Raw genomic sequence first — 27,426 nt, forward strand, 5'->3', positions numbered from 1 at the left:
AAGAGGGGGAGGGCGCTGCGTTCTCTGGTCTTGTTCAGCCATGTTAGATTTCGCCTGCTTTTCACCGACGATGAGCGCGGAGCCATGGCCTTGTCATTGAGTGGAGACGATGAGGAATATGATTCAGAGTCGGAACAGGTCAGAGCTCACGGATTAACCCGAGCGCACTCTTAGTACCAGCCGATATGTGATTTTCGTGTCAATTGAAGCACCAAATTCAAGGCGTATTGTTAAGAGAGCAGTGTTTTTTTTTTTTTCTTCTCCCCCCCTCCTCGCAATTACCTGAGCAGACTCTTCTTGTGGTCCACCAGCTTTATTTCCTCGCTCTCCCGGCGGATTGAAAGGGCAAAAATATGTGTTCGAAACCTTTTATTCGAGGATTGTACGCGTTCGTACCGCGCGACAGCTGGCTTACGTCGTTTTTGGTGGGTAAACAAACTCGTCGTGCTGGTGAGAGTGGCAACGAACTGGGAGCGTCAAAAAAAAAAAAAAAAAAAGGCAGTGTCCTCCCTGGCCCTGGTCACCGTCGATGTGCTGCTACCACAACTGACCCATTTTGCGCTGTCCGCCTCGCAACGCAACCGCACAAGTTTCACGCGATAGTGACATTTGGGCTCGCATGTCAGCGGCAGCACTACTACTCGCTGCTCCCGTTCCGTGGCTTTTCTTTACCGATTTCCTTTACTTGCTTGTTCTTCTGGGGGAAAAAAAAATGGAATGGATTTCACCCACTTCCTTAAGTTACACTGTCTTTAAGAAGGCTCCGGGCCAAATATTCTGAAAGCAGGGGCCGTGGAGGGGGGATGGGGGAGTGTGAACAATGAAGTGTGTCTCCTTCTGTTGCATGCAGAACACTGGTCCAAACAGAACCTAGTGACCCCTTGGCTAGCCGAACAAGTTGTAACCCTGCAGCCCCTTTTCAAACTGAGGTGTTGCCGCTGCGAGTATGAGGACAAACCACTTTGGAAAATGTTCCAAAAGAGTGGATCCGTTGCTTTTATTTACTTTTTTTGCCTCGAGCGTAAAGCACATGAAGTGTGTTTCACTGCAAATCATAATGAGTTGTTGTGCTAGATAACGCATGTCCCTAAATCAAGGATGGTATACTTTTTTTTTTTTTTTTTTGCAGACTCCGTACAACGTGTTACTGTGTTTATTCAGAAATGAATATAGAGTATATGTTCCGAATGCCGCTGATTACTATCTGTAACTCAAGTACAGTACTTCAAAATACTGTATCTACTCATTCAAGCTGTGGAGAGAATGATAACTAAGTGTACAAAGTTGTATCTTATCTGGGATGAAGATTCAGTCACATCCTAATTGTGTAATTAAGTAGTAATGTATAATGGTTAGATATGCTGAACATATGAGAGCAGTTATCAAATATGTAAACAGTAGGTCCACAACATAAGGGGAGATGTCAGCTGAGTCTGAATAGACATTTTCTGAGTGATATAACGGCCGTGCTATTGCGTCATGCCCGCATCATAAAGTGTCTGATGTAAGAAAAAACTTATCCATCCATCCATTTTCTTCAGCGCTTATCCTCATGAGGGTCACGGGCGGTGCTGGAGCCTATCCCAGTTGTCAACGGGCAGGAGGCGGGGTACACCCTGAACTGGTTGCCAGCCAATCGCAAACATCCACACTCACAAACACACCGAGGGGCAATTTAGTGTCCAATTAATGTTGCATGTTTTTGGGTTGTGGGAGGAAAGCAGAGCGCCCGGAGGAAACCCACGCAGACACGGGGAGAACATGCAAACTCCACACAGGCGGCTCATAATGAACAGCGATTAAAAATAGTGAATCTTGTTTTAAGTATGTCTAGGTACGATTCTTAATATTTTGGGTGAACTTCCTGTCTCTTCCTACACTACATTATTTCACCTCTGTTCTGAAATGATGTAAAGAATATTCCCGCAAAGACAGCCGATTGCCGCTTCGGCTGAGAGTCCGTTTTAATACGCCCATCATGATATATAATAAATCAGCAAAAATGTCACGTTGACAGCGAAGCGTTATCATTTCATTCAATGGAGTCAGGCGAAATGAGATTGTTGCTAGGTCAATTCGAATGTGGCGGCACGGTGAATCAGCTGGTAAAGCGTTGGCCTCACACTTCTGAGGTCCCGGGTTCAATTCTGGAGCCGCCTGTGTGGAGTTTGCATGTTCTCCCCTGTGCCTGCGTGGGTTTTCTCCAAGCACTCCGGTTTCCTCCCACATCCCAAAAACATGCAACATGAATTGGACACTCTAAATTGCCCCTAGGTGTGATTGTTTGCCTCCGTGTTCCCTGGGATTGACTGGCAACCAGTTCAGGGTGTACCCCGCCTCCTGCCCGTTGACAGCTGGGATAGGCTCCAGCACTTCCCGCGACCCTCGTGAGGATAAGTGGCAAAGAAAATGGATGGATGGATTATTTTGTATGTACTATTTACAAAGTGTACATTGCCGACAGCGAGGTCAACATTAATTATGTCGGGTGACAATTACTATATGAGAGAGAAAAAGCATTAATTTGACCCACTTGTCATATTTACCATATGGTATGGCCACTGTTACATACATACGTGTTGCAGAGTAAACATGATCCAGATATTCAATTTAAACATCACAAAGCATGAGAAAGCATTTTTTTCATGATTCACACCAGTTTCTGACCACACCCACAATGACTTCACACCTATTACATAAAAAACAATGAGTACATTCCCAAGTATGTCAAGACAGATACATCATTGTCAAAAGTCGCCGCATGGCGTATTTTAACTTTTCGTGCAGGTGTAAACAACCGTCCGTGATAAAAATTGCTCCTAAGGGCAAATATGAAGTCGAAGGGCTTTTCGTGGGAGCTAATCAGGGCGGCATAAACGATCTGGGTTAACATCCTAACCAAAACGTCTTTGCTCTTGTTTTGTAAATTACTAGCTAAACCCGGTTGTACTTATATTTCCTTATAATATTGTGACAGTCGGCAGGGTCAGCTGAAAAGACATCCAACTGCTTTTTACCCGGTGTTGGGAAATTGATTTTTTTTTTTTTTTTTTTGCCCACAGATAAAACGCTTTGAAGCATGGCTAACCTTCTCAAACGCTTTAATGCCTCCTTTTTACACAAGAGCCTTCGACAAGTTCAGTTCAGCTGACTTGACAAACAGTAATCTGTAAAGGACACTTGTGTGGACAAGGATATTGTGTTCATAATTAGGTGGTATGCCAGGCTTTTCAAAAAGCTGTAATTACGTTCCAAGTTGTCATGATGACGGGCATTGAAAAATTGAATTCCTCCTGTAAAACACCAACCTCTGCAATATCATTTTTCATGCATCCCCTGCAGTCCTTAAGAATCATATCCACCAGCAGAAAGACGAGCGTGTTGCCTAGGTAACGTCTCTAGTTGGAAGGGGAGTCTGTGTAATGGCCTGTGATTTGTCTTTTTTTTTTTCTTTCCCCCCTCAGTGATTTACCATCCTTCCATAGCAACTGGAGAAGTATTAAAAGAGATGAGAGAAATCCACATGGGAATGATATTTGACTGCTGTATGTCACATGTTTCAGATACAGCTCTGCCTTTTTCTTTTGTTTTGTCGAGTCACTCAATCTGTATATTATTTATCATCCGGCTCAGAGGATCTCAGCAGGATCCTCTCTTGATTGACTCAAAAAGGAAAATGCCGAATTATGGTGACAGGATTTTATTGTGCTCCCGCCACTTTAAAGGTCAAGTGTAATCCGTATAAACATTCTAAAATAGATATTGTAATGAAAAATACATATAAAATTATTCACTTCAATGTCTACACGAAAAAATGAATTTGAGCGGAGAGCACATCACCCATGAGCAAAGTTCCGGAAGTGTCATTCGACATCCAAGCTGTCGCCATATTGGCTGCATCTACTGTCCGTGACGTCACCCCGGACATTCGCCATTGGAAATACGCTGTGGACCCTACTATGGGAGACGAACACGCCCCTTCTGACACAGAAGCTCTTTCCGAAGAAGAAAACGTCACACAATCAAGTGACGTTACCGGGGCAATATTACCCTATTGTTTCGAGCCATATTCGGATGATATGCGATCACGGCCAAACCGCCTCCCTGTCCGATCCACTTCCGCGGCGGAGATGAGCCAACCCGGCCAACAAGGCGACAAGCCGTGACCTTGTCAGCCGGGGTGGCCACGATAAGCCGCCTCGGCGCCGAGCCGAACCCACGAAGTTCTCGTCCTTTGCACCCGTGCAATGCATTTTTCACGACGAACAGGGTCTCTTGCAATCTTATGACCGGTAAATCCACCCTCCCGAGTGTTCAAGCAATGTCCAGCAATGCAACGAGCCAGCATTTTGGCTAACACCAAGGAACAACGAGCTACTTTCCCGGAGGTAAAACTAATAGAAACAAACATGTCCACCTGAGGGCAGTCCTGCCATGTACGTCACTTCCTGCTTGCCGAAAACAAATCCCTGGAGAGGATTTTCATGGCGGGAGTTACAAAAAGCCATATACGTCAAAATCATGTTTTGTGGTGAAAAAAACGCATGTCGGCTGCCGTTTTTTTTTTTTATTAATAACATACTACAAATCATCCATTTCATGACAGTGGCCCTTTAAATTAGATTGTAATGTCGGCCAGTGACGTTCATTATCCAAAACGTTGTTTTCCACCCTTGCAGCAGCGTGCAGCCAATCGTCCGAAGCCCAAGATGGCGACCCCGTCGGCTATTAAACTGCCATCGAGTCGTAGCTCGTCGGGAGCCCGACGGAGGAGAACGCGTTGCCGGAAGTGCGAAGCCTGCATGCGGACAGAGTGCGGCGAGTGTCACTTCTGCAAGGACATGAAGAAGTTTGGCGGTCCGGGCCGCATGAAACAGTCCTGCATTATGCGACAGTGCATAGCGGTGAGTCAGCAGTTTAATCTCGTTATTGATCGATTTATTTTACTTCCTTCGAATGGCAGTGATAAGACCGGCAGGGGTGGAAGTCCATTTTACATGGAGCTGTCGCCACACACCCCCTTCAATTAGTCACAAATAAATATCTGCAAAATGACATGCGACACTTAGAGAGTTCTGAATCGCAAATCGCAAAGTCTTCCTTTCCTAATCAAACAATATTCTCCATCTTCTCCATCGCAGCCTGTTCTGCCTCACACCGCGGTATGCGTGGTGTGTAAGGAGGCCGGGAAGGAGGACACGCTGGAGGAAGAAGAGGACAAGTTCAACTTTATGTTAATGGAATGTTCCATCTGCAACGAAATTGTCCATCCCAATTGCCTCAAGGTACGCCGAGGCAACCCGTGAACGCCGATTTCTCCCTCAGTCAAATGACTCATTTGGTGATTCATGAGTTGAGCCTTGCGCCAGGAACGCCAGCTCACGCGAGTGACTCAGTGGTTTCAAGTCAAGGTCCTTGACCTTCGACATGTTTCCACCTGATGTCTTGTGAGTGTGACACCGTCACTCAAGAGAAACTGAAACAATAAAGTTGAAATACAGTGACAAAAATAGTTCTTCCATTTAGAAATCATGGAGGGGTCTGAAATTTTCATCATAGGTGCATGTCCACTGTAAGAGAGATAATCTAAAAAGAAAAATCCAGAAATCACAATGTATGATTTTTTTTTTATAGACAATTTATTTGTGTGATACAGCTGAAAATAAGTATTTGAACACCTGAGAAAAACTATGTTAACATTTGGTACAGTAGCCTTTGTTTGCAATTACAGAAGTCAAACGTTTCCTGTAGTTCTTCATCAGTTTGCACCCAATGCAGTAGGGATTTTGACCAACTCCTTCACACAGATCTTCTCTAGATCAGACAGGTTTCTGGGCTGTCGCTGAGAAACACAGAGTTTTTGCTCCCTTCAAAAAAATGTTTTTTTGGGTTTAGGTCTGGAGACTGGCTTGGCCACGCCTTGGTTTTCCTGGCTGTGCGCTTCAGGTCATTGTCATGTTGAAAGACCCAGCCACGCCCCATCTTCAATGCTCTGACTGAGGGAAAGAGGTTGTTCCCCAAAATCTCACAATACATGGCCGCGCTCATCCTCTCCTTAATACAGTGCAGTCGTCCTGTCCCATGTGCAGAAAAACACCCCCAAAGCATGATGCTACCACCCCCATGCTTCACAGTAGGGATGGTGTTCTTGGGATGGAACTCATCATTCGTCTTCCTCCAAACACGGTTGGTGGAATTATGACCAAAAAGTTCAATTTTGGTCTCATCAGACCACAAAACCTTCTCCCATGAGTCCTCTGTAGCATCCAAATGGTCATTGGCAAACTTAAGACTGGCCTTGACATGTGCTGGTTTAAGCAGGGGAACATTCCGTGCCATGCGTGATTTCAAACCATGACGTCTTAGTGTATTATCAATAGTCACCTGGAAACGGTGGTCCCAGCTCTTTTCAGGTCATTGCCCAAGTCCTGTCGTGTAGTCCTGGGCTGATTCCTCACCTTTGTAAGGATCATTGAGACCCCACGAGGTGATATCTTGCATGGGGCTCAACTCCGATCGAGATTGACCGTCATGTTCAGTTTCTTCCATTTTCTAATGACTGCTCCATCAGTGGACCTTTTTTCACCAAGCAACTTGGCAATTTCTCCGTAGGCCTTTTCAGCCATGTGGAGTTGTACAATTTTGTCTCTGGTGCCTTTGGACAGCTCTTTGGTCTTGGCCATGTTACCAGTTTGAGTCTTACTGATTGTATGGGGGTGGACAGGTGTCTTTATACAGCTAATGACCTCACACAGGTGCATCTGATTCAGGAGTGGAGGTGGACTAACAGGTCCTTGAGGGTGAGAATTCCAGCTAATAGACAGGTGTTCAAATACTTATCTGCAGGTGCATCACACAAATAAATAATATATAAAATAAAAATAAAATAATATAAAAAAAAAATGAAAAATCATACATTGTGGTTTCTGGATTTTTCTTTTAAGATTATCTGTCTCACAGTGGACATCCACCTACGCTGAAAATTTCAGACCCCTCCATGACTTCTAAGTGGAAGAACTTGCAATATAGCAGGGTGTTGAAATACTTATTTTCTTCACTGTAGTGTGTGAGAATGTCACGTTATCCTTGTTTAGTGACATGAAGTGTGTCAAGCCACACGCACTGTTTGTACTTTGTAAGTTGAACGCAGCAATGTGCTGCGAGCGTATCCTCGCTCAAACCAGTTGAACAGACCGCGCTGTCTTTTCACAGCTTGCTCCCGCTGCGGTGTCGTGTATCACAAGCAATTATTTGCAGTCCACACACTTTAGACTTCTCTTTTACAAAATCCTGATGCTTTTCTGTACTTTTTAGTGCGGCTGAGGTTTAACTGTCAAACATACCCTCACCACTCTCGCTTTCACTTCCTTCGTGACCTTGGTGTCAGCTCAAACTGAATCCAGGACACCATCGCGACTCCTGTTGTCTTAATGTTTCTGTTTTTCGCGCCGACCCGTTAGGTGAGCGATGCTTCCGGTGTGGTGAATGACGAGCTCCCCAACTGCTGGGAATGCCCGAAGTGCAACCACGCTGGAAAGAGTGGAAAAGTGAGTACGAAGATGTGCGAGGAGCTGTTATATTTAGAGACAAACGGTGGATCAGTTTTAGATCAGGAGGTATTTTCGCTCTGAAATGTAGTTACACAATCACAGAAGAGTTGCTTTCAGATCTCTCTTGAGTTGTATTAATAGTCACATAATAGTCATCTGTCTTTAAGTACTGTTTAATAACTTCAATCAACGTGGTTTTATGAGAAGCGATAGGCTAAAGGTATAAAGTTGTCTTGCACTTTTCGCCCCTTTTGGTATTAAAGCAAAAAAGGGGTCCAGGGTTCAAGTACGCCTCCAACCTCCCCGGCTCTCTGCTGAGGGAGCAGAAGCCTGTGAAGGAGGAGGGGGACTTGTCTTCTTCAGTCAAGAGGAGACCCGACAGAGAGGAGACACCCAGGCATCGGCCCGACGAGCCTCTCCACCGGCAGCCGCCCCTGCTGTCCCCCAGCGGCGTCCCCCGGCCTCGCCTTGAGGATAAGCTGAGGAAGAAGAGGAAGCTGTTTGATGAGGAAGAGGAAGACGATTTTAGAGGAAGAAAGAAGGTAGCAGTCTTTCTTTGTACTGTTGTTGTTATGTATTTCAGACGTAAGAACATCTGCCAGACAAAGTAACATCTGTCATTTTCTTTGTAGGAAAGTTCAGACGAACCTAGTTTTTCAACACTCCTTCAGCAAATCAAGATGGAAGAGGAAGATGCGTACGAGGACCACGACGAAGACGGAAGGGAGCTTCACTTCCGGAGCTTTGTGGAGAGAAATGGGCGTTTGGGTGGCGCCGAGGACTTGGCAGACGATAGAGACTATAGGAACGACCTTTTAAATACTTCCCTCAAGATGCCGGTCGCGGATAGCGACCAATCGCACTGCAGCTCCCCGCAAGCCGGCCCGAGCAGCGAAGGCGGAAGCGAGACCCAGGAGAAAGGCCCCCGGCCCAAAGCTCGGCGCAAGCGGCGTTTGCCCAACAGGGAGCTGAGCAGAGAGCTGAGCAAAGCGCTGAACCAGGAAATACAGAAGACTGAAGACTGCCTGGCCAACGAGAACCGCCAACCTCTAAAGGTGGAGCCCGAGTCGGAAAACGAGGAACCCAACAGGTTGTTCCGGAACAGCAACGACATGGGCGAGCAGAGGCCCCACCTGAAGACCAAGGAGATGAACGGCACCCCCTGGGAGCTGCGCCACTTCTACCCGAGTCAGATCACTCCGCTGGGCTTCAACAGGAGCACCCCGACCACCCGGCCGGTGCCTCCGCGCTCGCCGCCCAAGTGCGTCCAAATGGAGCGGCACGTCATCCGGCCACCGCCGATAAGCCCGCCCCCGGACAGGCTCCCCCTGAAAGACGGGAAAATGCATGTCCTCCAGCGGGAGGTCTGGATGAAGATCTTCAACCACCTCACACATCAGGAGCTCTGCTGCTGCATGAGGGTGTCCAAGACCTGGAACAGATGGTAAATGCAACACACAACGATCGCATTGTTTTCAACTCATTCTTGTCCACACCGAGAACCAAATGTGGGTTACTAGACTTTGTGGTGGCGCAAATGGAAACGCGTTGGCCTCACAGTTCTGAGGACCCGGGTTCATTCCCAGCCCTTCCTCTGTGGAGTTTCCATGTTGTCCCCGTGCCTGCATGGGTTTCCTCCGGGCACTCCGGTTTCCTCCCACATCCCAAAAAGGTGCAACATTAATTGGACACTCTAAATTGCCCCTAGGTGTGGTTTGTCTCTTATGTGCCCTGGGATTGGCTGGGAACTAGTTCAGGGTGTGCCCTGCCTCCTGCCCGATTACAGCTGGGATAGGCTCCAGCACTCCCACGCCCCTTGTGAGGATAAGCGGCGAAGAAAATGGATGGATGGATAATGTAGCTTTCTATTTTTCTTTCAAGAATTATACAGAAATGTGTGAGGAACTGTGGGCATGTGTCTCGTTTGGGGGGGTGTCCACAGAAAGTCTAGTGCAAAAAAACCTTCACAAACTGGTTGGCAGGATGAGACCAGAGAAAAAACAAAGAATAACTGCGGTGTCAGATGTCACACGTGAGACCGACGACGAGAATGTTTCAAACACGTTTGTCTTTGGCGTAAGCTAGCTGATGGATTGCTCAACGGATGGACGTCGTGATGCTGGCAACAAAGCTGACGCCGCTGTACTAATGCTCGTTAACAAAATTCCAGGTCATGTAAATACTGTATGACTAATTGAATTAAAATAAAATCAACCCTTATTTGATTCATCAAGCCCAAAACTACGACTGAAAAATCAGGCCATTTTTGCTCGGTGTCGGATTTTAAGAAATAACCAAATAACTTTTCGCTCATCCTTGATAAAAAAATCCATCTGAAAGGACCAAATCAACATGTTCTGCTACAAACATTTAACCGTTTGGTTAAAATGTGGCTTCACTGTAAGCGAGTAAACACCGTTTCTGTCACTGCCAATCACGCTGACACGTGATGAAGAAGTCCCGATGGTTTAGAAAACCACCTTTTCTGTTCTTGGTACTGCGCCAAAAGCGTCAAAACAAACAATAGAAACTAAGCTGAGTCTTTAACCTGTTCCAGTGGAACCGGTTTACTCGAAGTGAATCAATTCATTTGAATGAAGACTTGACGGTTAGCACGATTCACAGGGCCCATTAGACTCGAGGAAGGTATAGGTTAATTTCACAAAGGATACGATCTGAAACAATTCGCTGGCTTGAAATCAACTCATTCACTTCTTAGCCAAACATTCCACTGTGGGATTGTGAAACAAATACTGTACAGTACTCTGGATCGTGGACTGTGCAGGTGAAACTTTCTAGTTTCCTGTTGTTTCCTTTTAAGGGAATCATCTGAAAATTCATTATTGATATCTAGCCTATCCCACACTGTGGGAAGAAACCGGAGTGCCCGGAGAAAACCCACACAGGCACGGGAAGAACATGCAAACCCCACACCCCGGTCCTCAGAACTGTGCGGCCAACGCTCTACAGCTGCTCCACCGTGCCAACCAATAAACAACAGTTATTGGTAAATGCTTTCACACTCTCTTTGGATAAATTTCAATGAAGTAATATCTCCTCACATTATTTTTCAACATGGAAATCGTGTAAGTACAACATGTCCTCAGCTTGAGTGAGTCGTGGTTGAGCCGGCAACTGCTTTCATTTTAATAAACAGAAGTGCAGTGATAATGGACCAAAGTATCCCCAAAAAATTTTGGATGACAGTATTTTTTTTCCCCCCTTAAAATATCAACTGATCATGACCACTGCTGGCCACAAAACACATCCAGTATGTTGCAAGTAAACTTGTGCAGCGAATACATCGGTACTGTGCCCAATCGTAAGGGCAAAGGACTGCGGGGTCACTTTTTTTTTTTTTTTTCAAACCAATCATGGAGGACAGGATTTTTTTTTTTTTTTTTAATTTGTGCTGATGTGTAGCCCGAAGCACGCTACTTGAGTTCAGAATCACAGGCAGTACTCAATTCCTGACTGGAGTGCGCTCCCACACATATTGGAACAGGTGGCGAGAAATGTGAAAATTCCACGACTCCTCGGTTAGGTGGTCGGAGAAACATCTTTATCAGTAAAAGTGTTTAAAAAAAAAAAAAAAATCCAATACATTATTTCCTAGTATGGATTCAATCAATCGAACTCGTAAACGGCTTGGTGATTATCGATCAATGCAGATCGACGTACCTGGACTGTAACTCGACTCGTCGACATCGCAGATGAATCGTCACGCCTCTGACCGCTAACCAACTCGCCTATTTTCCTGACGTCCAGGTGCTGCGATAAAAGACTTTGGACCAAGATCGATCTGAACCGCTGCACTTCCATCACGCCGCTCATGCTGAGCGGGATCATCCGGCGACAGCCGCTCTCCTTGGACCTCAGCTGGACCAACATTTCCAAGAAACAGTTAAGCTGGCTGATTAACAGATTGCCAGGTACCGCACGGGGGTCGAACCGTTGCTCTCCTCTCGCTTTTGCTCCGCCTCGATGTGCTGACGTGGCGCTGCTGTGTCTCGTCAGGTCTGCGAGTGTTGAAGTTATCCGGATGTTCGTGGGCGGCCGTGTCCGCGCTCTGCACGTCCAGCTGCCCGCTGCTACGAACGCTGGACGTCCAGTGGGTGGAGGGACTCAAGGACGCTCAGATGAGGGATCTTTTGTCACCTCCCACGGACAACAGGCCAGGTACCAGAACTAAGTGGATCAAACGAACACAATCGCCGGTCTGTTGTTATGTTACGTTTCTACAAAGCTGCAAACGATCTGGAGCCGACATTTCTGATTGGTTGTCTTCTATGACAGAACGAAGTGTGGATTTGTCTGACTGTTAAGGGTTAGGTGGAACAGTGGACAACTGGTTAAAGCGTCACTCTCACAGTTCTGAGGACCGGGATCCAAATCCCGGTCCAGCCAGTGTGGAGTTTGCATGTTCTCCCCGCGCCTGCGTGGGTTTCCTGCGGGCACTCCGGTGTCCTTCCAAACCTAAAAACATGCATTCATTGGGGTCTCTAAATTGCCCCTAGGTGTGATTGTGAGTGCGGCTGTTTGTCTCGATGTACCCTGCGATTGGCTGGCAACCAGTTCAGGGTGTACCCCGCTTCCTGCCCGTTGACAGCTGGGATAAGCTCCCGCACTCCCACAGCCCTTGATAAGTGTCTCAGAAAATTGACTGATGGATGTCTAATATGGTGCCTCATCTATCTTAAAGACCTCTACAATCGTGAAAATATAGTACATAAAAAAAAAACCCCAAAAAACCTAATTCCTGGCTTACTCAGCGCACCTGGTTATAAGCCTGACCCGATACATTTGTAAAGGAAATACCATTTGGTACATACATACGCCGCAGCTGTGTAAAAGCCGCAAGTGCCCACATTGAAACACGAGATATTTGCAAAGAAAGACGGTACACAGAGTGTTTAACGCTAGCGCCACCACGCTAACGGTAGCACCGGCGCGCTCACGCTAACAGGGCTGGTTAAAAAAACAAAACATACCGGTAAAAATCACGGCAGTAACACGCTAGCACAGCGCTAACAGAGCCCGACCTGTAAAAGTCACTTCCTCGGCACATATATTCCACCGGTCTCACGCTTACCTTTTCCGCTAGAGTGCGCCCTTGCGGCCACATCACCGCATAAACCGCAGGATTGAAAAGGTGAAAAAAGTGGCGGTTTATAGGCCGGAAATTACGGTATTTGGAGAGCAAAATCTGCCAATATGCGGGACCGCAAATGGGTAAGGGCACTCTGTATTTCCATTTTTCAATATTTCTTCCCTCCGATTTACATGTGGATTTCATGTGGAGTTTTGAAATCCCTTACCCTTGTGGATGAAATGCGCGCTATATAAATCCACTCTTTGGATTGAAATAAATTCCATCCAAATCCAAGCTCTGCTTCACATGCTTCGTTTTAGTTGCCACAGTATTTTGGATTTTGCTTGAAACCAGAAGGTTGAGACTTACTTCCACCTCTGCTAACCTGGAAGCTTAATCGGCACGTTTTGTCCCGTGTGTGGATATCGCCAACGGACAGGCCAGCTGGACAACCGCTGCAAATTGCGGAATGTGGAGGATCTGCGCCTGGCGGGCTTAGACATCACCGACACGTCCCTGCGCCTCATCATTCGCCAGATGCCGCTGCTGTCCCGGTTGGACCTGAGCTACTGCAACCACGTCAACGACCAGTCAGTCAACCTGTTGACGGCGGCGGGGACTACCACTCGAGACTCGCTCACAGAAATCAACCTGTCGGGTAAGGACGGCGGCCCGGGGGTGTCCGTCACACAAACCTGTCCGGGTTCTTACCGGACTAGTAGGATCACTGGCTGGGCCGCACCCCGCGGTCACGGAATCAAGTTTCAGTGATATTGTAATAGCCGAAAGGCCTGGCGCTGGATTCTTGGCTGGGACCGTTTTGCTTCGAAGATTCAGCCACCAAATGACACAAAACGTGAATCACCGCCGCTTCAAGGACAATTAGATGAGCAGAGGAAACATTCCACATTTTTCACTCGACCTATTCTAAAAGTAAAACTCACAAAATTGTCTACATTTTTAATTTTCACAATGCCATTTTCCATCTCATTTCTAAACAACTTTTTTTTTTTTTTTTTAAATATTTCTTACAGGTTTTAAGTTATTGAGTTCTTGAACTAATAATAATGATGTTATAATATGTACACGTAAGGGGGGAGTTGGCCTCACAGTTCTGAGGTCTCTGTTTCGATCCCAGGCCCGCCTGTGTGGAGTTTGCATGTTCTCCAGGCACTCTGGTTTCCTCCCACATCCCAAAAACATCCATCCAGCCATCCATTTTCATTACCACTTATCCTCACAAGGGTCGCGGGGGCGTGCTGGAGCCTATCCCAGCTGTCAACGAGCAGGAGGCGGGGTACACCCTGGACCCGGCACCTCAGAACTGTGAGCACTTTACCAGCTGCTCCACTGTGCCACTCCCAAAAACACGCAACATTAATTGGACACTCTAAATTGCCCATAGGTGTGATTGTGAGTGCGGGTGTCTGTCTCCTTGTGCCCTGCGATTGGCCGACGACCAGTTCAGGTACACCCCGCCCCCTGCCCGTTGGGATAGGCTCCAGCAGTCCTCGCGCCCCTCGTGAGGATAAGCAGCAAAATAAAATGGATGGATGTGTGTGTATATTTTCAGTCTTTTAATTGAACTGCTGAAATAAATGACGGTGACTTTGCCGTTCTGATCCATTGACGTGCACCTCTCGGTAAACTTTTAATCATTAAATGAGTGAATTTTGTGTTTAACGAGCTACATCTCATTGATTTCATTCCATTTCTTCAAGGTTTCCATGTCTGCTTTTGGTTGGAGCCGTAACATATTGAAAATGTTAGCGGTTATGAGTGATTATAATTGAAAATGGAAGTTTTTGATCAACCCAGCTCACACAATATGCAAGCAATATTACACAAAACCAGATTGAAAGAAAGTGAATGCAATAGCAAGTGAATCAAATGAGCATGTAAAAATCAATATAATCAATAATAAAATCAAGGTGTAGCAATACTTACTTACGTTTGTGCAGTTCAGCAAGTCAAATGTCACATTTTGTACTTGTGCTTTTTCCCGACTAACCAGTTCACACGTGCGTTTTCTTCTTCTTCTTCCCTGCGCAGTTTGCAACCGGGTCACGGATCACTCCCTGAACTTTTTCAAGCGCTGCGGGAGCATCTGCCAGATCGACCTCCGCTTCTGCAAGCAGGTGACCAAAGCGGGCTGCGAGCGGTTCATCGCCGAGATGTCCGTGAGCGTCCCGTTCAGACTGAAGGAGGACAAACTGCTGCAAAAGACCAGCTAGTTCACAACGATCAAAAGGAGCCGGGGGGAAAAAAAAAAAAAAAAAAAGAAGACAATTTGCACTTATTGGGCCGGGTTTTTCTTTTTCACGCCGGGGCCTGCCGTAGCTCCCAGAGCCGATGTCAAAACTAAAAGGAATCCGTGGATCAGAACGGGGAAGAACAAGCATGTGTTTGTGTTGAGATTGTACTTCCATATAAAAAAAAAAAAAAAAAAAAATGTGCTTGTACCTGACTGTTCTGTTGTTTTGATTTCATTCCTCATATTTGAAAGCAGTATTTTTCTATAAACGTGAATTTACAGTATGTCCACTTGGCTTTGAGAGCGAATTCATCTTCGGGGGGTGGGGGGGGGCAATCCGGTGTGTCAGATGAGCGTTGTGGCGGCGTTCCGCAGGTTCTCTACCTTAACAGGACCCAAAAATCTGTTTGTGATGGGGGGAGGGGGACAATTAACCCATTCATGGGCAGGCTGGCAATTTTTTTTGCCTTATTGAGATAAAAGTCTCCTAACAGGCCACAATCAAGGAAATAACCCTTTTTTTTTTTGTTTACGATTTAGTTATATGATAACTTTAACCATTTATAATCTCGTCCCAAAAAACAGAATCAAATTAAAACACTTAAATATTTTGATATACTGAAGGATGTAATGCATGAAAATCGTGATGTCCCAAAAATGGGACGCTGCCCACGAATGGATTAAAAACCACACGTGTATTGTACATACCAATATATAAAGAGTCCATTGAAATTATGATGAAAGTTCATGCACACCCCAAATTATTTCACTAGCAAGTCCTAAAACCTCATTTTATCTTCAGTTATTATTTTTTTGTGTGTGTGTGTGTGTGTTGTAGATGACGGGATTCATGGGCACGTAAGCATTTATTTATTTTTTACGACAGTTTGTATTTATTCACGGGCTTAGCGGCGAGTCTTTGGCATAGCTACCGGACAGTGCCGGGGTTCAAATAATATTTACGGTTACTTTATACTCCGTTGTTGAACTAATTCATCGCGGGTCCGGTTTCACGCTCGAGCCGGTAGCGCAAAGCCGCTGAACACATTTAGCACTGATATCACCGACGCAACGGAAGCCACGCGCGCGGGTTCCCCCGCGCCGCTTCGAACCATCGCTGACGTTGTCGTGTATATAATTTACTTTGAAATAACTCCACGCGGTCGGTGTTGTGTGTACAGTATTTTGGGATGTATCGTGCTGTGATTAACCTATCGCCTCAGGTGAATGTGACAATGTTTATATTTATAAAATTTAAAATCTCAGTGCTAATACGCATTAAAATACTTCCATTTGTACAATAAAGTTGTCTATTCTCTGCCACGGATGTTTGCATTTTTGAATGTTATGTCCAGTTATTTTTTTTTGATAGCACGGCACGGTGGAGCAGCGGTAAAGCGTTGACCTCACGGTTCTGAGGACCGTTCAGTTCAGGGTGTACCCGACCTCCTGCTCAATGACAGCTGGGATTGGCTCCCGCGAGCCTTGTGAGGATAAGGGTGCTCAGAAATTGGATGGATGGATTAATTGATACCTAAAAAAAAAAAAAACACATTTATGTATACGTTATTTATTAAAATAAAATGTACCAAAGACAAAACATTTCACACAATACTTGGCCCGTAAAAGAAAAGTGTCCCACTTTTGGTGCGCTTCTCGAAAGAAAGTTCTGGACTAATAGCAGCAATCTTGATATTTGTGCAGGTAAAGTTCAGAGACTGATATGATAAGAGGTATGCATATGAGCAGCATTGATTGGCAGAAAATAAAACCCAAAATGTTTGAGGAGATAAAGATCGGTAGGATATCAGATTAAAAAAATATGGTTGTATGCCAGAGGGACAAATTTAAACTCCACTTAAAAAAAATTACAAATAATTCCAATCCAAGGGAGATCTGAACTATTTACACAAGTGAAACCAAATGGGGAAAAAATATATGCATCGTTATATGTAAATGTACATTAGCAAGTAATTTCTATACTATACTCATTAACATTTAATTTCTTTGAATAGTTGAGTTCAATGATCCAAATTAAGACCAAAAAAAAAAACAAACTTCATTTCATTTGTGACAGTAAACAACAAAATGAACATTCAGTTATATCCACCGTTTAACTAGAAAACAGTGAAGATTGTTAAAATGACTAGCACCGATTTTTTTGTCCCAAGTGCTGAGACGCAGGCGACGAGAGAGAGAGAAAAAAAAAAAAATAATAATCAACTATTGCTGTGACGACAGATTTTATGTTTATCAAAAATCTTAAGCATTCTGACATACGGTGTGTTCTAAAACAGTGGTCCCCAACCACCGGGCGATTAATTGGTAAGTAATAATCAATGAGTGCCGTTGTATTCATTACCCGAATGTGAAACATCTTTCATTTTGAAAAATGACCGGATTCTCCGTGTTACATCTCGATCACTTGAGGGCCAAATTTACCCACACAAGGTCGGGGGGGAAAAAAAAAAAAAAAAAAACATCTTTAGAAAATTTCTTTTCGATTCACCCAGCGAAGAGATCGAAGAACAGCCTGCGACCACCTCGCGTCTTTTTGAGGAGCTTTGTGAAGAGACGGACGCAGATGCTTCTCTTACACACCCAATTAAGATCCGGAGAGAAATCGCTCGCTGCAAAGATTTCTCTCATTTGCGACATATCTGTGAAGCTGGGTTTTCTGGAGTGACAGATTGGAAATAAACAACACACTTCTCTCATCACCTCCACGTAGGACCATCTCGTTGCGAGAGAAACAAGCTCAGTTTGAGTTCAAATTTTCATGCACTTTAAATTCATTTTCGTGGCCCATCTGTATTTCAGTTTGAAGGCTCGTTTAAACGCTACTCTAGCGACCGGTTAAGAGAGTGCTAGGGCTGAGGGGACGGTTCAAACTGATCAATTTATTTCAGCTGTTGAAAAATAATAATTAATGGAGTTTTTAATAATCATAATAATAATAATAATAAAAAATTGAACTGTTGTGTCGGTTTATTTAGATAAAAGACCAATTAATGTGGAATGGCTGGTTCTTGCTTATTTTTCCGTGTATTTTTTATTCTCGTTTTTACTTATTCTATTATTATACATTTATTGTATTTGATATTCAAACAAACTACGTAACGCCCCCTGCCCCGGTAAAAATTGTCAAGCACTGACCGGTCCGCAGTGATAAAAAGGTTGGGGACCACTGTTCTAAAACAAATCATCATCCATCACCAACATCTACCGCCATGTCCGATCGTCCCACTGGACGGGCCTACGTGACAAACTGTTGAAGAATGAAGTTTAAAGGGGAAATCCGGTGCTTTGCACGAACAACGTATCCAATAGGTCATGTAATATGTACCCTTTTTTGACAATGTGATGTTCAATCCTCTCTCATTTAACAGTGTTTTGAGACGATTTTCATCAACAATTACAAATTTTCAGGGACGCTGCCATTTTCACGAGTCACATGATGTACGTGGGCGTACGTGACGTGTAGTGGCTCGATTACATGACACCATTTATGCATGCCCAGTGCTGATTTCTCAAATTTATCCTCATCTGATGAAGAAATTGCAGTATCGGTCGATCGGGAAGACGGAGGAATACTTCCTTACAGATTTCAACCTGTGGCTGTAATTAATGTTGAATATTCAGATGTTTTTTCAGGTAGAATGACGCGGAGTTTGACTACTCGGAGGCCTACGCGCCACATAAGTGCGTAAACAAAGGCCCCCGGGAGCTCCGGGCCGGCAGCCGTGGATGGTTCTTCGGACTGGAATGACGCTCCGGCGGCGGGCCACGAGCCGAGCTTCCAGGCGGCGGAGGCCGTTAGCCCCGGACGCCGAAGCTAGGCTAAAGGCCTCCACTGCCGCCGAAGGCAGGTCGCAAGCGCTGGCAGCGGGCCGCGAGCCGAGCGTTGACGTTCGGGGAGGCTGTTAGCCGAGCTTCCAGGCAGCGGAGGCCGTTAGCCGCGGATGCCTAAGCTCAGCTAAAGTCCTCCGCCACCAGAGCTTGCTCATCAGACTCCCGAAGAACCATCCGAATATTCAACATTAATTACAGCCACTGGTTGAAATCTGTAAGGAAGTATTCCTCCGTCTTCCCAATACTTCTATTTCTTCATTCATCTTTGAGGATAAATCCAAGAACTCGGCGCTGGGCATAAATGGTATCCCATGTCATCGAGCCTCTGTTGGGGCACGGTGCGCGCCACATCCGCGCACGTAGCTCATGCGACTTGCCAAAATGGCAGCGCCCCTAAAAATTCGTAATTGGGGATAATAAATTTGTCAAAACACTATCAAATGAGAGGATTTCACATCACATTGCCAAAATAGGGTCCATGTTACATGACCTACTGGATACATTGATAACCCAAAGCACTGGATTTCCCCTTTAACATCCCGTCTCAGCCTTTTCTGACTGCTGAGCGAGCGCATCTGCCAGCTCAATAATCCCAAACTCATGCACACAAGATGACAGAATGCAATGCGGGTGAGGAGCATGAAAGTCTCACCCGCTATTCGGCAGCATCTGTGCGCCGTCTTGTCAAGTTTGCGCATCCTTGGTGCTCCTACGACGTGGTATGCAATCACTTGCAGCAGTTGTGTAAGAATTTGCTCCATCTACACAAGTCTGGACGCACAGTTGACTCTTTGGGTTGTGAAACAGATGCGGTAGGAGATATGTTCATATCGGAAATGATTCAGGTGAGAATTCTGCTTACCGGAAGAATTAAAAACACCCCCTCCTCTCCCAATTGTGCAACTCATGTAAAAAAAAAAAAAAAAACGTGGAAACACAAACACGCACAAAAGGGAATTCGGCGGATGTGATTTTGCGCGGTTGAATGAAAGCACCGTCTGAGTGGAAGCTGAGGTCGATCAGGACTTGAAGACGTGCACGGCCCTCACGACGTACTGCCGGCAGATGGGGCACTCGCTCATCCTCTTGCCGCACTTGGTGCACGTCACCATGTGGCCGCACTCCAGCAGCACGCAGTCGATCACCGCGTCCATGCAGATGCGGCACAGGTTCTCGTCGAGGAACATCAGCGCGCCTTTCTCGTCATCTGCAAACGCAGAAAAAAAGGTTACAAACAAAAACAAAAGGAAGAAATGCTTCGTTTAGCTTTTGAAACAGGATTTGGTTTGGTAACACATTGGAAATGAGAAGACCGTTACAGAAAAGATGGAGCACATGAAAGTGGTGCTGCCCTCTACTGGCTGTGTTAGACAATGCACTTGGACTTGAAATGTTTGTGTTACTACGACAACTGCACTGTAAATGGGTAACAGACATGCAATACTACAGGGATGTCAAACACATTTTTTGTCACGGGCCATATTGCAATTACGATTTCGCTCAGAGGGCCGTTATGGGGGAAACTGTAGAAAACCTGAATCGTCTCATTATATTTACACATGAAATTTATGAACCAGTTTTGGAATCATAAATCAAGCGTAATGGGTTTTTCAACCATTGTTCATGTTTAACTACACAAAAATTCTGATAATACCTCAACATTATCATTTTTGATATATGACAATTTTAAATGTTTGGACATATTTCCACAAAAATCACGGATTTTGACATCGATGCTTTGCCTTCGCGGGCCACATGAAATCGTGTGGTGGGCCGGATCTGGCCCCCGGGCCTCGAGTTTGACACCGGTGCAATACAAGATTAGCTTTTGAACATCAACATGATGATAAAGGTTTCATAACGGATTCAATGCGGCAGTACCACCACAAACGGTGCAATTCAAATGTTTCGAGTTCCCTTCTTTTGCAAATAAACAAAAAACAAAACCAAAAAAAAAATGTTTGCTGTATCCGAGTAAAGTGAACACAGAGTAAATGAGATTCTGCTAGGAGGAACGGACCACATGCAGGAATTTCATGAAGCAGGATTGTTGACAGCGGGTTCCACAATGATGACGACAAACACGACAAAGATGCTGTTTGCGGGACGTTTCCGACCTTCTTACCTCCGATGCCCCCCTTGCAGAGAGAAGCGGGGAACGCCACCACTTTAGTGCGGCAGAGTTCAAGTGAGAGAAATTTAAGCATCATTTAGAAAAAAAAAAAAAACAAACAAACACCAGTAACAGGGGTTAAATATAAAATACTGTATCTGAGGTTAAAAGCGAAGTGCACACATAAAGACAAAATACACTTTTAGTGCTTACCTTTGGTCACAGTGCTGCTCACATTTTCCACTGCAAGAAAGAAATAAAAACAAGTCAGATAAAGTGACCACCGCTACTGGAGCAGCAGCCCAGGAAAAAGAAATACTGCCGGCTACTAGTATTTGATTCATGCCGTCTTGTGTTGAATGTGGACTGGGATATAATAAAAAACACAAATGCCACATTATCGTCACAAAGTGATGGAGTAATGACTGCAAAAGTAAGTCAGGACTGTTGATGTCATTCATGGCTTGGATTGATGTCAAAAATATTCAATATAATCCATGATGGAGCAAGCAAACTACTGGAAGCACGTGCCCCAAAATAAACAAATAAATAAATTAAATAACACCTGACAGGGGCTACAGAAGACGTTTTTGGAATACCGTAATTCCCACCTACAGAGCGCACCTGGTTATAAGCCTCACCGAGTACATTTGTAAAGGAAATACCATTTGGTACATACATACGCCGCAGCTGTGTAAAAGCTGCAAGTGCCCACATTGAAACACGAGATATATACAAAGAAAGACGGTACACAGAAAGAGTTTAACGCGAGCGCTGCTCTAACAGAACCGTTTAAAAAAAAAAAAAAACACATACCGGTAAAAATCACTGAGACACGGCAGTAACAAAATGGCGCAACGCTAACAAGGCCGTGTCGGTAAAAGTCACTTCCTCGGCACATATATTCCACCACTCTCAGAGTGAGAGGAAACTGCCTCCTTGCAGCCGTTAGAAAAAAATGCACATATTAGCAACATCACCGCATAAACCACAGGGTTGAAAGCATGTGGAAAAAAAGTTACGGTTTATAGGCCGGAATTTACGGTAGGTTATCCCTTTTATTTCCCCAATAAATCTTTTAAATATTTTTACAGTTTCAAGACCCTATTACTCATCTTTAAAAAAAAAAAAAAAAAAAAAAAACCATTCTAAATGTCATTCTACTGGCGGCACGGTGGAACAGCTGTTGAAGTGTTGGCCTCACAGTTCTGAGTTCCCGGGTTCAATCCCGGACCTGCATGTGTGGAGTTTGCATGTTCTCCCTGGGCCTGCGTGGGTTTCCTCCGGACACTCCGGTTTCCTCCCACATCCCAAGAACATGCTTCCATTCATTGGGGACTCTAAATTCTGTTTGTCGCTTATGTGCCCTGCGATTGGCTGGCAACCAGTTCAGGGTGTACCCCGCCAACTGCACGTTGAGAGCTGGGATAGGGTCCGGCACTCCCCGTGACCCTCGTGAGGATAAGCGGCAAAGAAAATAGATGGATGGATAGTTCAAATAAGTCAAATTCCATTAGAGATGTCACATATAGTAAAACAGAACGTTTGTTTTGTCACATTTCTTTTTGTCACTAAAATATGTTAACTACCTCGTATTTAAATGATTATGGCAAAGAACTGAGACTTGTTGTATCAGGGCGGCACCGATTGCCGGTCACAAATTCCCTGTGTGTCGTTACATAGTTGGCCATTAAAGCGGATTCTGAATTTCTGATGAAACCCCCCCAGAAAAGAGAAAAGCTTCAACTGTCATGCTGACTTTTTAACATGATAAATCCTCAACACCCTGGATAGTTTGCAGCATTATATTATCAGGTACAATCTGTCCAATCATGCTTTCCAGTCTAGTTTATATTTTGATTTTGAGACTTCTAATAAAGTCAATGAAGGAGTGACCCTCCTCCACGCCCCGCAGCCCTCGTGAGGATAAGTGGCTAAGAAAATGGATGGATGTCACTCTACTTGAGGTACCTTTGTTACCTCACTACTGACATTTTATCTTGTCTAACAAAGTTTTATACATTTAAATATATTCTTACCTATCCAAGTAATTTTATTTGGGTGTACACTATTGTTCTTGCAATACAAAGTATTTCTTGCACGTAGCTAATTTTTTATTTTTTTTTTTTAAACAGCAAAAAATCCTAAACCAGATGCAACTTGTCGCGCTGCGATGAGTTTGTAACCGGCATACCGTCGGACCGGGCCGGCTTTAAGAAAATCCGCCTCCCCTTTTGTGTTACAATTTCAACCATATGTAATAACAAATTGTATTGTGCGCGGCCAAACGAGTACCCACGTGATTTCCTGTTCTCCTCCGTCTCTCGGTAGAGTCTGCCGACTCGCTCCACCAGCTCCCACTTCTCGCAGCACCCCGAGTAGTTGACGAAGTTCCTGGCCAGGATCTCCTTCAACTGCCGGACAGAGAGGCCCTCGATGTCGCCCACGCCGGAGATGTCCGTGAGAGACGCTCGGAGCCGACGCTGCGTCTGAGGGCTCGTCTAAAGCGACGCGACGCCCATTAGTCTCCCGTTATAAACCCTCCGTTGCGCACTCCTATCTTTTGTATTTAACGCCGAACGTTTCCGCTCTTGCGATTCGTTGCAATGGAAAACACTTCTTAAAGACCCGGAATTGCATTTCTCAAGACGCGGACAAAAGAGTAGCGCTCGGATTACCTCGGGTGCGTTTTCATTGGGGTCAAAGTTGAGGAGCGACACTGATGTGGCATCACCAAAGTCCTGCATCAGACGACAAAAAGATGAAATTCCTCTTCAGTACGTGCAACAAAAACAACAAAAATAGCAGCCAGCCTACTGATGAGCTGGATTAGTCACGCTCAACCAGGGAATGATCGCTTGAGTACTACAAGCAAGGCCTACCTCCCTTCCTGCTTCCTTTTATAGAAAGAATTAGCGATCCCAAAGCACTTGACAGATTTTAATGGATCCTGTCAGCTCAGAGCTTCTTGTGGTCACGCCTCCTTAACTGGCTCACACCAGTGCCAACAACAAGCTTATACCATAATTTGACTTTTTTCACACGCTTTCATCCCTGCGGTTTATGCGGTGATGCAGCTAATTTGTGCATTTTTTTCTAACGGGCGCAAGGGGGCAAACGAGGGGAAATGGTAAGAGTGAGACCGGTGGAATATATGTGCCGAGGAAGTGACTTTTACCAGCCCGGCCCTGTTAGCGCTGCGTTAGCGTGTTACTGCCACGTCACAGTAATTTTTACCGGTATGTTTTTTTTTTTTTTAACCGGCCCTGTTAGCGTTAGCACGGCGCTAGCATTAGCGTCAGCGCGGTGGAGCTAGCATTAAATTCTCTGTGTGCCGCCTTTGTAAATATCTCGTGTTTCAATGTGGGCACTTGCAGCTTTCACACAGCCGCGGCGTATGTATGTACCAAATGGTATTTCCTTTACAAATGTACTCAGTTAGGCTTATAACCAGGTGCGTTCTGTAGGCCGGGAATTACGGTATATATATACTTTTTGTATGATTGTACAATTTGTATAACTTCTGTCAAGCAGAGGTTCTTTTATGAACTGCTCATTTATTAGTTCACTAGTGTGGAACATACAGACACCAATTATTTTTCTCACCAATTTTGGTGAGAAATTTCAACTTCTCCTTCATAATGGGTGTACGCAGGGTGTAAATGTGCACGCAGTTTTCATTGTTAGTACACAAATACTATACAACTGATTTCCATGAAATGCTGAGGGCTGCCATCTGGGATGTGTCCACCAAGAACACATTAAAGTACTAATCCAGAGGAAATGTATTTTATTTGTCTATCATGGAAATATAGCTAAAATTTCATTAAAAAATATTTAAAACATTCTGTCATTTTAAACCTTTGAACAAATAAATACAGATGTGGATAAGATGTACACAGAGTCCCCTGCCACATAGTGGAAATGGGAGAGGTGTACAGATACATGATAATTGGGTTATACGATAATGCTAAGCTATATTTATAATTTGAGATACACCTGTGGCTAAAAAGCAAAGTGTAGAGAGTCTCTGGCACCAACACCATTCATTGCAAATATTTACATTACCTCAATTTTTACTTGACCATTTCCTCTTTTTTCCAATACGTGCATAGATTGCTACAGTTGATGCATGTTTGTGGTTCAATCAAAAAATAAGACAGTGCTGCATATGTGGAGCCTCAAAATGCCGTTTCTCAATAAGAAGAGAAAGGATTGCAGTTAAGGCGCGTTGCTCGGTGAGTCGGGAGTATTTACTGATGTTTTTGTCCATTTTGAATCACTTACTGGACACTGCACGGCGAGTTAACCATTTTCTTGTGCTGTACGAATGTGTTGTGCACATACATTAACCCCTCTATAAGTGCCCACGAGGTATCCCACCATTCATCTTGAAAAGTAGCTAGCAACCGATCGTCACTCGAAAAGAAATACAGAAATGTGATTTGCTATTTCTTAAGCATTGTAGGATTTCCGCTACGATAAAACTCATTCCTGTTCCGGCATGAAAATATCTTTCATAGGTAGATGGACTGTTTGTTTGTTTGTTTGTTTCTTTGCGTCAATTTTGCTCAATACCATCATCCCTGCATCCATCCACTTGCACTTATCTGAGGTCAGGTTGCTCTTAGTGCATTTATTTCTTCAAATGTGTTTCCAAAAGGTCAACCAACTGCTGCTGATCCAGTACGTTATAACTGTGTGATAGCAATGACATAACGACGGTGCGCCTGCGTAGTCCTCGAAAAATATCGTAATTCCCAACCTACAGAGCGCAACTCGTTATAAGCCTCATCCAGTAGATTATTAAAGGAAATACCTTTTTGTACATACATACATACGCCGCAGCTGTGTAAAAGCCACAAGTGCCCACTTTGAAAAACAAGATATTCCCAAAGACGGTACACAGAAAGAGTTTAACGGTAACGCTTATGCTAGCTCGGCGCTGAAAGGGCCGGTAAAAATCACCGAGACACGCCAGTGACACAACAGCAACACGCTAGCACAGTGCTAACGCTAGTGCAGCACAAACGTGGCCGGTAAAAGTTACTTTCTCTGCACATATATTGCGGTCTCACTCTTACCTTTTCGGCTCGAGTGCCTCCTTGTGGCCGTTAGTAAAAAATGCAAAAATTAGCCGCATCACCGCATAAACCGCAGGGTTGAAAGCGTGTGGAAAAGTCGCAGCTTGTAGGCTGGAAATTACGGTATTTATTAATTTAACTGATGAGTGACCTATATATATATATAGTCCCTTGCAGTGTACGAGCGAATGATTACGAAGTGAATTGAACAAAAAGGGATTCATGCACTGACCTGGTTGCTATCAGAACTATCACTGGTGCTGAGAGGTTCCCCCTGAGAGGCAGCGAATTGGGACAGCTGTGAGGCGGACCGTGTGGTCGAAGGTGCGAGAGTGTACATGGACCGCGAGTGGAGGCTACTCGCGTCAGGCTCCTCCTCCTCCTCTTCCTCATCGTCTTCCTCGTCCTCCTCCTCGCAGCCTTGGTGACAGAGCACCAGCTCCACCAGGTCTTCTTTTTCCCTGCAAGTGTCGGTCGGGACGTTGTGGAGCAACAAGTACTGCCGCAGGTCCCGGATCCTTAGACGCATGAGCCGCGGACGGTGGAAGGCCGTCGCCTTCAGCAGGTGGCAGGTGGCACATATGCGCGCATTCTCCAGAGGCACGGAACACAGAGAGCAGAAGCTCTTCTTGCAGTCACTGCAAATGTGCTGGAGAGCAGGTCGAAAAAAAGGAACACAACGCATTGGGAATGAAGACATTCCGGGTATTTAGTCACGTTTACGAGTTACCGCACAAAAATGCTGAAGTTCGACCCGCCTGCGAAAAGGAGGATTCAATGAGCCCCGGATTGTCTGCACACAGAGACAGCAGCTTGCACGTTGCTTTTTGCAAAGACATGTGTGAGAATGACCAATTTTGAAAAAGACTGAAAATGTCTGTCGAAGGGGGCGGTGGGGGGGTTTAGTTTCCCCCTGGATATTTTTGCTCCTATCGGAACACAGCGTACACAGCACTTTGCCGGGAATGTCCACTTTTTGTATGTGTTCGGTTAGCCATGTTGATACCGTTTTCGGTCCTATCTGCACTGTTACACTTTTTTCAAGCCATGCCCGTCTTGAAACAGTTTTTGATTCCAGCGTCCTTGTCAATTGCCCTCGCTCGATCTTCATCCTTTTTTTCAACACTTTCGCCATCGTAAAACTTTGAACACACCGTCGCTGAGTTCGCGCTACTTGGCTAACTAACAAGTTACACTGCGATTTCTGAGAACACATGTACACGGCAATGGTGAAACTCGATTAACCACTAACACGATTGGATCGCTATACTGAATAACTCTGTTGTCCAATCGAGTAATCTGCCGCAAACAAGTTTTCATGTTTATGTCGCATAATGCAAATATTTACACTACCGAGCAAGTTAGAACGGCATATGATAGTCGTGCTTGTGCTAGCACGAAGCTGAACTTGCAGCTCGGAGCCCACCACCGAGAGGCAGGCGCACGATACACTACCCCCTGAAATTTTCTCAACGGATTTG

At 45.0% G+C, this 27,426-nt stretch overlaps 2 protein-coding genes and 1 long non-coding RNA gene across 11 annotated transcripts in view; 1 reads left to right on the top strand and 2 right to left on the bottom strand.

Moving 5' to 3' along the window:
• On the top strand, positions 1 to 16,219 carry kdm2ba (lysine (K)-specific demethylase 2Ba). 3 transcript variants are annotated; one of them, XM_061818094.1, is made up of 10 exons: positions 1 to 138; positions 4,680 to 4,904; positions 5,142 to 5,285; positions 7,461 to 7,547; positions 7,805 to 8,092; positions 8,183 to 8,994; positions 11,319 to 11,482; positions 11,568 to 11,729; positions 13,082 to 13,300; positions 14,695 to 16,219. In XM_061818094.1, the coding sequence occupies exons 1-10, from the start codon at positions 85 to 87 to the stop codon at positions 14,874 to 14,876; spliced, it is 2,337 nt and encodes a 778-aa protein (XP_061674078.1). In that variant the 5' UTR covers positions 1 to 84; the 3' UTR covers positions 14,877 to 16,219. The 3 variants fall into 3 exon arrangements, with proteins under 3 accessions (XP_061674078.1, XP_061674080.1, XP_061674079.1); XM_061818096.1 differs by having other exon boundaries at positions 7,814 to 8,092; XM_061818095.1 differs by having other exon boundaries at positions 19 to 138; positions 4,683 to 4,904.
• LOC133499771 (uncharacterized) lies at positions 8,858 to 11,640 on the bottom strand. Its single transcript, XR_009794733.1, has 3 exons — positions 11,503 to 11,640; positions 11,232 to 11,429; positions 8,858 to 8,982 (listed from the first exon to the last, which is right to left on the bottom strand). It is a non-coding gene; the product is annotated as an uncharacterized LOC133499771 (long non-coding RNA).
• Positions 15,721 to 27,426, bottom strand: part of LOC133499769 (E3 ubiquitin-protein ligase RNF34-like) — a 13,899-nt gene continuing 2,193 nt past the window's right edge. The window contains exons 3-9 of one of the 7 annotated variants that reach the window (XR_009794732.1): positions 26,178 to 26,594; positions 23,540 to 23,602; positions 23,161 to 23,362; positions 21,075 to 21,104; positions 19,744 to 19,955; positions 19,401 to 19,519; positions 15,721 to 16,430 (exon numbers count right to left, since the gene is read on the bottom strand). Coding sequence is in view for 3 of the 7 variants with exons in the window: in XM_061818101.1 (XP_061674085.1) it covers positions 19,768 to 19,955; positions 21,075 to 21,104; positions 23,161 to 23,362; positions 23,540 to 23,602; positions 26,178 to 26,594 (900 nt within the window). In the remaining 4 variants the exon portion in view is untranslated. Of the gene's footprint in view, positions 16,431 to 16,916; positions 19,956 to 21,074; positions 21,105 to 23,160; positions 23,363 to 23,539; positions 23,603 to 26,177; positions 26,595 to 27,426 lie in introns of those variants that run through there. The other 6 variants (XR_009794730.1, XR_009794729.1, XR_009794731.1 and 3 more) reach the window with 6 other exon arrangements.

Source organism: Syngnathoides biaculeatus, chromosome 4, assembly GCF_019802595.1.
Source record: "Syngnathoides biaculeatus isolate LvHL_M chromosome 4, ASM1980259v1, whole genome shotgun sequence".
In the NCBI taxonomy this organism is placed as follows: Eukaryota; Metazoa; Chordata; class Actinopteri; order Syngnathiformes; family Syngnathidae; genus Syngnathoides; species Syngnathoides biaculeatus.

What these genes read in the sequence shown, in the direction of transcription:
- kdm2ba (XM_061818094.1), top strand. Translation starts at nt 85, where the DNA reads ATGGCCTTGTCATTGAGTGGAGACGATGAGGAATATGATTCAGAGTCG. An exon ending in ATTTTAGAGGAAGAAAGAAG is followed by an intron (nt 8,093 to 8,182) that starts GTAGCAGTCTTT and finishes TTTTCTTTGTAG; the next exon opens with GAAAGTTCAGACGAACCTAG. An exon ending in TCCCACGGACAACAGGCCAG is followed by an intron (nt 11,730 to 13,081) that starts GTACCAGAACTA and finishes GCCAACGGACAG; the next exon opens with GCCAGCTGGACAACCGCTGC.